General features: G+C 48.5%; 1 protein-coding gene across 1 annotated transcript; it reads right to left on the reverse strand.

The window, feature by feature from the left end:
• Window positions 1-1,616: 1,616 nt before the first annotated feature.
• On the reverse strand, window positions 1,617-10,293 carry SNX12 (sorting nexin 12). Its single transcript, XM_083723147.1, has 4 exons — window positions 9,971-10,293; window positions 4,868-4,963; window positions 4,553-4,677; window positions 1,617-3,402 (listed from the first exon to the last, which is right to left on the reverse strand). The coding sequence occupies exons 1-4, from the start codon at window positions 10,133-10,135 to the stop codon at window positions 3,300-3,302; spliced, it is 489 nt and encodes a 162-aa protein (XP_083579273.1). The 5' UTR covers window positions 10,136-10,293; the 3' UTR covers window positions 1,617-3,299.

Raw genomic sequence — 10,293 nt, forward strand, 5'->3', positions numbered from 1 at the left:
CCCATGCCCTGTAGGCTGGCACCCAGTTATCAGGACCCTGGATGGATCCCACATCTGCCATCCCTGTAGGAGTGCTGAAGAGAGCCACCACTGGAGGGATTACCTGGTAATGGGAGAATGCCTTGTTCTTCAATGCAACCAATATGTAATCTCTTCCTGGGACAGAAGAACCTGCCACTGCAGGAGTGATGACGAGACCATGGTACAATGTCCATGCATGAGACTATGCTCCCCTTCAGTTGGGTCAGATGTTGAATACCTGGACAAGGTGACCTCAGGACTGCTTGATCCTCTGTTTATTTTTTGCAATCGCTCCTGTGACAGGGAGACTAGGCCTAATCTCATGTCTAGCATATCCCCCAGATACAGCAGCCTCTAAGAAGGCATCATGTGCAAGTCTTCCATGTTCACAAGGAAGCCATGGTTGGGTAGACATTCTACAACTTCCTTGAGCCCTGCTGAAGAGAAACAGTGGCTGTATGCCCTCCAAAACCTCAGCTCTCCAGGTGGGGTGATTAGAAGGCAAGGGCAAGGCTGCCACAAGTCTCAGCTGCCTTTTTGCAAACTTAGCTGACTGCTCTTCCACAGCCTCTGCCAGCTCCTGGGATGCTGCTCTCCAGTACCTTACCAATAGCTTAGCCTGCTTCACAGGGTAGTTGTGAGGATACAAGCAGGGGGAACCATGTTCATCTCCTTAAGCTCCTTGGACAAATGGCAGAATGCAAAAAAGTAGAGGCCATGCACACAGTATACCTTTAAGGCACATTTTAAACACATTCCCTCCCTCAAATAATTCTGGATACTGTAATTCACCACTGCTGGAATTATTAATTCCCAGCAACCCTTAACAAGCTGCAGTGCCCAGAATTCTTTGAGGGTGGAAGTGTACTCTGAATGTATTTTAAAGGTACAGTGTGCATGCAAGCCAAAGTGAGTTGCAATGCCTGCTGAAGGAGCTGAGAGAAAAGTGCTAGGAAGCTATGCAAAGCTTGGAAGAAATGTGGGGGAAATGGCTGCAGTGTCCATGGATCTAGGCTTGGCTGCAGCAGAGACTAGCCCAGCTGGGCAAATGGGTAACTGCCCCACCAACTTCAGACAGTGCCCCGTCCACCACCCACCCTGCCTTTTTACTTGTCGCTAGCCCATGGGGTGCTGCTGTCAGCTCCCTTCATCTTACTCTCAGGTTACATACACACTATATCTTTAAAGCAAATTCTTTCCCCCAAAGAATTATAGGCACTGTAGTTTAGTGTTAAAATTCCTAGCAACACCTAGCCAAATGCAGTGCCCAGAATACTATGTTGAGATTTCTGCACTGCAAGACCACGGCTTAATGTTGCCCTTGTAGAACTCAGCATGGAGGACGGGGGACAAACTAGTACCAGTTGCCTTTGCCTGTTGCTCCTGCTGGTCTCTCTGCCTTGTGCTGGCTGTGAGTCCCAAGAGGCACCAGAGACTACTGCCTGAGAAGACCCAAGTGCAAATAAACAATAAATCCTCAGACTCAATCATCACACAAATGACACGTTTGACATGTAAGAGAGTAATGACTCCTTTCCAAAGCTTTACCCAAAAGTACTTAGAAAAGCCGGTGACTGATAGAGGACACAGACATATTGGCTTCACAGTGGTTTAATATGAACAAGTCTTGGACATTACATAAAACAGTAAACTGAAGACATAGTTTGCTGAATTACAAGCCCCACATCAGTATGGATATGTATGTGTGTGTGTCTATAAATATAGACACACACACAAAAACACACACATACAGCAGCAAGAGCCTCTGATCTCCAGACTTGTGCACCAAATGAAGGAAGGAATTTGAAGAACTCATAGCTAATGCAGATCCACGAGGCAGCAGCAGGCCGCTTCCAAACAGGAATGTTAGCACCTCTCCAGCAGCAGATGAGAGTGGTCCGTGCAGAGACAGTTTCTGCATAGCCATTGCTTTGGGAGCCCAGAGAAGAGAGTTTTCTGCTATCCAGTTACCCCATAGGTGGGTGGTGTATATCCACAACCTCTTGCCTGAAACATGCAGAATTGTATATACCAGTTCCTTCTCCCCTCCAAGACACACTTGTACTGCTCACTCCAAATAGTGCAAACTTCAGAACAGGGAACTTTGTGATTACGGTCACTTTATTACTTAGGTTGATACGACTCTCTTCCTGCCCGCACCTCTTGCAGGCCAGAGTTTTGGAGGGATCACAAAGTTTCTTGTTCAGGTCAAACAAAGAGGCTGTACAGATACCATGGTCATCTGCAAGACCTCCCAACAGATTAAATATTAAACAAACAGTAGGGAACTTTGCACCATAACCCCAAATGGACACAGACAAGAGGCCAGATGAAGCTATCCACTGAACACAGAAGCGGCATGCGAAACATCCCTTAGTTTAGGTTCCACTTGCTCCATCTTTTAACTTCCCAAGGTGCAATCCTCAGAGAAAACACTGCTCTACAGGTTTCACCATCAAAAGCCAGCCACCAAACCTTTCCTGCCCAGTCCTCAACATGAACCCTGCTTCTGAGACGCCACTGTATGCTTTGCCCATGCATTTACAAGATGCCATTCTGCTACCAGAAGTTGTGGCTCCCAAAGGGTGCCTTGTTCTTTGGGTTGCAAGTCTGCCTCTAACTCTACAAAGCCCAAAGGTTATTGGGGTAGGATTAGCAGCTAAAACCTCAAGGCATACTGAAGGGGTCACTTGAAGTCCCTCAGAAGGCCTTACTGCTCAATAAAGGGAGCTTCTAAACTGCTTTTGGTCTACCCTCCTAGCAGTACCCTCCTAGCAAGTTAAGGGAAAAACATTTTTTGCTTCCCACTTTTAATCATTCTGCGGTGATGGGCACAGATGCTAACAAAAAATCCTGAAACATCTTTGCAGTAGCCAAGAAAAGGAGCCTCAGTACCATGACTTCCCTAGGAAACCTGTGGCAAGGAGCACACTTACACATGCTGGATAATCCTCCATATTCTTACACAAAGGAAGAAAAGCAGCTCTGATGTATGCTGCAATACCTTACACTAGTCTCCAGTTCATTTTCAGCAAGCTTTACCTATCCACCAATAGGCCCAAGCTCTTCCCAGGTCCTCACCTTTTTATGCAGAGACCAAAGACCAACAGAACCCAACGCTGCTGCCTAACAAGGGGTGGGAGGGGGTGGGATGGCGTGGTGGGCACACTAGACAAGTGAGGAGGTTTAAAGAGAAAAAAGCTGGTTCGGAAGAGGGGCAGTGTAAAAATAAATGTCATTTTTGCACGGGGAGAGAAAATGGAGAATGCCAGACTCCTCTACTGACGGACTTTCCCTGGGATGTAATTTCTATCGATAGTCTCCTCCTGCAGGAACATGTGTAAGCAGCGCTCGTTCTGTGCCAGCGGGTGTCCAGCAATTCTGCCAAGAACAAGAAGTGTTAGATTAGCAATCAGCTACCCAATTTTGTACAAGGCAAGGCAAGATCATGTTGTGCAACAGCAGCACACACAAGCACCCAGGACACTTGCAGCATTGTCCATCTATTTTGGCTGGCCTCTGTTATTTTCATTTGCCACCAATCCCATCTCTCCAGTCTTTGGAGGCACTCAGCACCCCCAGCATGCATCCTCCCCAGGAAACAGGCCCAGGAGGGCTTTTCATCTATGAATTTGTGCAGGGATGTAGAAGGTTGTGCTTCTAAAGTTTCAGCATCCAGGGACAACTGCCAGATTCTGTGTATGCAGTGTAGTTTCCTTGACAACTGGATTGTAGACCCTTCAGTTTTGTCTGCACTACAAACATTTCGGTTTTGTATCAGAATAGCCATCATGTCTCTCTTTCCCCACAAGCAGATTTTCAGAACTGTAGTCTGATAAGTTTGTGTGATAGGGCTCATCCTAGTAGTTTACCAGGCAGAAATGGCCCAGCTGCTGAATCACGGCTGTATGTGGTTTAGGAAGTGGGCATGGCTCCCTACTTCCTCCCTGAAAGAAGCAGCTGGAGAGTGGTGGAGCCTTATTACAAGGGGTTGGGATAAAGTCAGATAATGGGAAGATATAAGTTGATAGTCTCTGGCTAGTAACTGTTTCTGTCATGACTATAAATTTTAAAAATAATAATTTAACAATAAACCAGCTTTCTCATTTTAGCATTTCTAGCAGACTTGAGGCAGCATAACTGCAGGCTCTTCACCACTTAAGGCAGCTTTTGCCAACCCCGGTGCCCTCCAGATGTTCTGGACAAAAACTTGCATCAGCCCTGGCCATCACAGCCACACTCCCAGCAGGCCCAGCATCCTACAACCCTGCTGGCTGGGACAGATGGTAATTGTAGTATAAAACATCTGAAGAGCATTAGGTTGCTGCAGAGTATCATAAAAGCACTCTTTGGAGAACTACAGTTCTTAGGATTCCACATGAAGAGAAGACCAATGGTAAGCTTAAGATGATGCCTAGAGTTACTGGCAACCACAATATGCAATCTAGTCACTACACTGTGCAATGACATGTCCTCCTCTCCCAGAGTCTTTCACTTCCCCAAGTATTGAAGACCCAGGTGTCACTCTTACTTGTTTATGAACTGTTCTAAGCCCTGTCTTCTTTCTTCTATGAAGGACTCCTCAAAGATGCCCTCATCTCCTCGGAAAGGAAGCTGGCGCTTCAAGGCTTTGCCAGGCAGTGGAGGCACTACAATCTAGAAACATTGAGAGCATGACTTAAGAGGGGAGCAGAACCACTCTCCTTCTGCTGCTTGATCTGTTAGGGTCACCACTAGATCCAACAGGGAAGAGTAGGAGAGCTCTCTGCCACAGGAATGAAGAAGAAAGTTATCTATTGATCTATTTATTATGCAAACAGAGTGGATGTTCATTTCCTGTACCCACCTTACTGTCACGCTCTAGCTCATTTTTCAGCCATTCAAAGTCACTATACCGTCGCCTCACACAGGACTCTTTCAGTTTGAAGATCGGCAAATTTGTCTGAAAGGAGGCAAGAGAAAGTTCTAATTGACAACTGCTTTATTATTACTGATTTATGAATCATTCCCCATTAGGCATACCAAAGCAAATTGCAATATAACAAAAACTTATGCACAAAACAATGTGCAATTGTTTTAACTAACAGTTTAATGTAACAACTGCAGATACATAAAATCAATTCAAATCAAATACAGTGGTACCTCGGGTTAAGTACTTAATTCGTTCTGGAGGTCTGTACTTAACCTGAAACTGTTCTTAACCTGAAGCACCACTTTAGCTAATGGGGCCTCCTGCTGCTGCCGCGCCGCCGGAACACAATTTCTGTTCTTAACCTGAAGCACTATTTCTGGGTTAGCGGAGTGTGTAACCTGAAGCGTATGTAACCAGAGGTACCACTGTACAGGTATCAACTGAGATAGACATTATAATAATAATTTATAATAATTTATTTATACCCAGCCTATCTGGCTGGGTTTCCCCAGCCACTATAGGCGGCTCCCAATCAAATATTAAAAACACAATAGAGCATTAACAGGTATCTTTTAAAAGTAGGATAGTTGCTTATTTCCTTGATGGGAGGGCGTTCCACAGGGCAGGCGTCACTACCGAGAAGGCCCTCTGCCTGGTTCCCTGTAACCTTACTTCTCCAGTGAGGGAACCACCAGAAGGCCCTCAGTGCTGGATCTCAGTGTCCAGGCTGAATGATCAGGGTGGAGACACTCCTTCAGGTATACAGGACCGAGGCACTTTGAATTATGCTCGGAAACGTACCGGGAACTAATGCAGGTCTCTCAGTACTGGTGTTATATGGTCCCAGCGGCCACTCCCAGTCATCAGTCTAGCTCCCACATTCTGGATTAATTGCAGTTTCCGAGTCACCTTCAAAGGTAGCCCCACATAGAGCGCATTGCAGCAGTCCAAGCGGGAGATAACTAGAGCATGCACTACTCTGGTGAGACAGTCTGTGGGCAGGTAGGGTCTCAGTCTGTGTACCAGATGGAGCTGGTAGACCTGGACACAGATTTGACCTGCGCCTCCATGGACAGCTGTGAGTCCAGAATGACTCCCAGGCTGCGCACCTGGTCCTTCAGGGGCACAGTTACCCCATTCAGGAACAGGGAGTCCCCCATACCTGCCTGCCCCCTATCCCCCCAAAACAGTACTTCTGTCTTGACAGGATTCAACCTCAATCTGTTAGCTGCCATCCATCCTCCAACTGCCTCCAGGCACTCACACAGGACCTTCACCGCCTTCACTGGTTCTGATTTAAAAGAGAGGTAGAGCTGGGTATCATCTACATACTGATGAACACCCAGCCCAAACCCCCGATAATCCTTCCCAGCGGCTTCATATAGATATTAAAAATCATGGAGGAGAGAACGGAACCCTGAGGCACAAGTGAGAGCCCAGGGGTCTGAACACTCATCCCTCAACACCACTTTCTGGATACGGCCCAGGAGAAAGGAGCGGAACCACTGTATAACAGTGCCCCCAGCTCCCAGCCCCTCCTGACAGTCCAGAAGGATGTCATAGTCGATGGTATCAAAGGCCGCTGAGAGATCCAGCAGAACTAGGAAATAGCTCTCACTTTTGTTCCTAGCCCGCCAGAGATCATTGATCAGCACGACCAAGACAGTTTCAGTCCCATGGTGAGGCTTGAATCCCGATTGGAAGAGATCCAAATGGTCTTAATCCTCCAGGCATGCTTGGAGTTGTTCAGCAACCACCCGCTCAACCACCTTGCCCAAGAATGGAAGATTTGAGACTGGGCGATAGTTTGACCATGTTGGCTGGTTCTAAAGGTGTTTTTTAAAGAAGCAGTTTAATGACCGCCTCTTTCAGGGGGCCAGGGAAGGCTCCCTTGCAGAGGGAAGCATTCACCACCCTGCAGAGCCCATCGCTCAGCCCTTCCCGGCTCACTTTTATTAGCCAGGATGGGCAAAGATCAAGGAGACAAGTGGTTGGTTTCACTCGTCCAAGCAGCCTGTCCACATCCTCGGAGGTAACAGATTGGAACTGATCCCATATAACATGACTAGACAGGACTCCAGCACTCTTCCACCCTGGCCCTGCTCCCACGGTGAAGTCTACCTCCTTCCGAATCTGAGTGACTTTATCTGCAAAAACTTTGCAAATGCATTGCAGGAGATCTTGGCGTCCCTACCAGGCCCCGGTGACGAAGGTGATTCCGATAGATTGCTAAGCACCTGAAATAGTCTCCTGTTGCTGTTTTCTGCAGATGCAATAGAGGCGGTGAAGAAGGTCCTCTTCGCCGTCGCCATCGCCACTTGGTAGGCTCGACGTTGAGCTCTAACCCCAAGCTACTTAGAAGGCTTGCTGCAAGAGGAATACTTCTAGCAGGTGAAAAGCAAAAGAGAAAACACCAGTCCAACATGCAACTAGAGGGAGTTTTAAAAGGGTAGGTACTACCACAGCTTAGACCCAATTCCAACATTGTGTGGAATAGACCTCCTGATAGAACTATATCTGCAGGATGCTCTCTCACATGGGACAGTGATTGGTTGGGTATGTATGTTGGGATGATACAATCTTTTAGTAATCTTGATCCCAAACTGTAGAACTTTCTATACCATAACTAGCAATACGAACCTAGCCCAACTGGCAGTTTAACTGCAATTATTTCAGCAACAGCACTATAAAATGGCAATATTTCGGCCCACTGAGCGTCAAGCCACTGCATTCTGCACAAGCTACAGCTTTCAGTTCAGCCTAAAGGGCAGCGCCACGTAGAGCACATTGCAGTAATCTACTCTTCAGTAGCAGTTCAAAAGCACAAAGTGCAAGTAGAAAAATAGGTACCGTTCCGGCGGGAAGGTACACGGCATTTCTGTGCACTGCTCTGGTTTGCCAGAAGCGGCTTAAGTCATGCTGGCCACATAACCCGGAAGCTGTACACCGGCTCCCTCGGCCAATAAAGCGAGATGAGCGCTGCAACCCCAGAGTCGTCCGTGACTGGACCTAATGGTCAGGGGTCCCTTTACCTTTACTCTTCAGAAGCAACTGCTTCAGCTAGGTAGCAGACACAATTATAGTGCAGTGGCACAATTGCTTTAATGGCAAGGCCCAGGACAACCACTTCTAGAGACTCACCCCTTCTAGCTATTCTACAATACAGCAAAATCCTGCCCCTTGCAGACTCAAAAATCCTTTCCACTAGTCAAGAGGGTGTTTCAAGAGCTCCTTTCTAGGGAAGGAACTTAAAATGCAACTAATTGCTTGAGAAGGACATGTAGGTCACAAATACCCATTCTGCAGAATTGTCATCTGTTCCATACCAGTAACTAAAATTACTTTTGTTATGCTGAGTTGACTGGCCCCCTCATTCCAATCCAACTAGTATTTTAGATTGTAAGATCCTAAGGGCAGCAACAAATGCTTTGATAATCCCACTGTAAAGGGATGAAGAACCTGTGACCCTCGCAGGTGTTTATTGGACCCCATTATCCCTGACCGTGGCCATGCTGGCTGGGATTGATAGATGTTGGAGTGTAGCAACATATGGGGGTCCATAGGTTCCACACCATGATGTAGGCTACTGTATTGTTGTTGGCCTCTGTCTCGAGAGACAATAGAAGAGTGCATCATCGGGGGTAAATCACGGGGAGAGTTACAGCGCCTGCTGTGGCTGCAGAGACTGATAAGGGAGAGACATGTTTTGTTGCAGCTGGGACAGATGAGGGCATGTGGTTTCACTCTTACAGATGCACCCTTGTGTTTCTTTTCTCTGCATATGTAATGTTATAGTTGCAATCCATTACATCAGTGGTTCCCAACTGGTGGTCTGTGTGATCCACCCAGGGGTTACGTAGCACCATTCACATATTAAAAACTACCATAGAGGTATCAAAATTTACAAAGGTAGGAGGTCAATGGCTTGGCTTTTGAGCCCCAGCTTTACATGATTACCAGGGAGCAAATTTCCCTGAACTCAGTGTGGCTTCTCAGCACATATCTAGGAATGCACATAAAATAAAGGCATAGGGAGGGGAAAGTTGGGGAAAACATTAACCCCCCACACCGCTCAGTCTCTGCTTAAGTTGATTCTTCTCCAAGGCTGCCCCACACAGCCACAATCGGGATCCATGGTGACATCAGGCAGGTGTGCACCAAGGATGCACCAGATACTACCCCAAATCAAAAAAGAAACCAAGCCTGTGCTAAAGGCTTAGCTGAGAGATCAGCAACCTTATCGAAGGATGGGCCAGAGCATGTGTGCATGTGCGCTCTTCCGGGTCAGAGGAGCGCCCGTGCGCACACGCTATTTTTCCAACGCTCCTCTGTTCCAGAAGTGCGCCGGAAATAGTGTGCGTGCACGTGCACAGGCACTTCTTCATCCTGCACGCATGTGCACACACTATTTTTGGCACACATCTGGGTTGGAGGAGCACCTGTGCACAGGCGCACAGGTGCCATCAACAAAGTCGATCCCCATGGTGCGCCGGTAAGAGTGGGGGGTGCCAGGGGTCGCCATGTGCCAGTTAGACAAGCCTTGTGGGCTGCTACCGGCCCATGGGCCTTAGGTTGCCGACCCCTGGCTTAGCAGATTCACGCCGACTTACAAGCCCATTCACTACTTGCAACATTCTATGAGGCGGGATCAGCTTGAGCAAGCAGATCTATCCTCAAGCCCGTGCGTGCTTTGTAGCAGAGTGGGCAGCCTCCCAACCCAGGGCCACCACCTCATCCACAGAACGATCTAACCACTATGCCACACTACCCCTTTATACTGCACCTACCCCATGGCCTCCATGTAACTATAACATTCCTGCCTATCCTGCTTACAGGAACAGGGTAATTAGAAATAAATATAAATGGTTTTTTAAAATGAATTAAAATGAGGGTTGGAATCCCCCCTCAAATAAGGCAGGTATTGGGCGTGGCACGAGGGCGCCCTATTCCGTTCCCTCCCATTGACACCCCGCCCACCAGAAGACCCCCCCGCGGCCCCGCCCCCTCCTCCCGCCCCTCGCCCCCCCCCTTACGCACCCTCATGCGGAGCTCGTAGCTGGTGTATCTGGCCCGCCCGACGCCCACGGTCTGCGGGTTGAAGATGTCGATCTCCAGGAAGTTGCTGGGCGGCCCGTAGGCGTCCGTCAGGTCCTGCGGCTTCGAGTTGAGGCGCCGCGTGTCGGCCACGGCCGCCTCGGACATAGCGGAGAGAGAAGGAGGGGAGATTCTGGTGGTCAGAGCCGCCTCAGCGGAACGCGCCCTGCCGCCGCTGCCGCCAGCTTCTCCTCACAGCCGCGGCGCCGCAATACCATGGCGCCGCCCCGGAACCTGCGTGGGGAGGCGCCGCGCCGTACCCGCCC

The sequence above is a fragment of the Podarcis gaigeae genome (genome assembly GCF_964106915.1).
Source record: "Podarcis gaigeae genome assembly, chromosome: Z".
In the NCBI taxonomy this organism is placed as follows: domain Eukaryota; kingdom Metazoa; phylum Chordata; class Lepidosauria; order Squamata; family Lacertidae; genus Podarcis; species Podarcis gaigeae.

Bases quoted from the DNA above. Each gene is read 5' to 3' on its own strand.
- SNX12 (XM_083723147.1), bottom strand. From the start codon at position 10,135: ATGTCCGAGGCGGCCGTGGCCGACACGCGGCGCCTCAACTCGAAGCCG. The intron at 4,964-9,970 runs GTGCGTAAGGGG...GCCTCCTTTCAG, and splicing joins GCTACGAGCTCCGCATGAGG to ACAAATTTGCCGATCTTCAA. The intron at 4,678-4,867 runs GTGGGTACAGGA...CAATGTTTCTAG, and splicing joins AGCTAGAGCGTGACAGTAAG to ATTGTAGTGCCTCCACTGCC.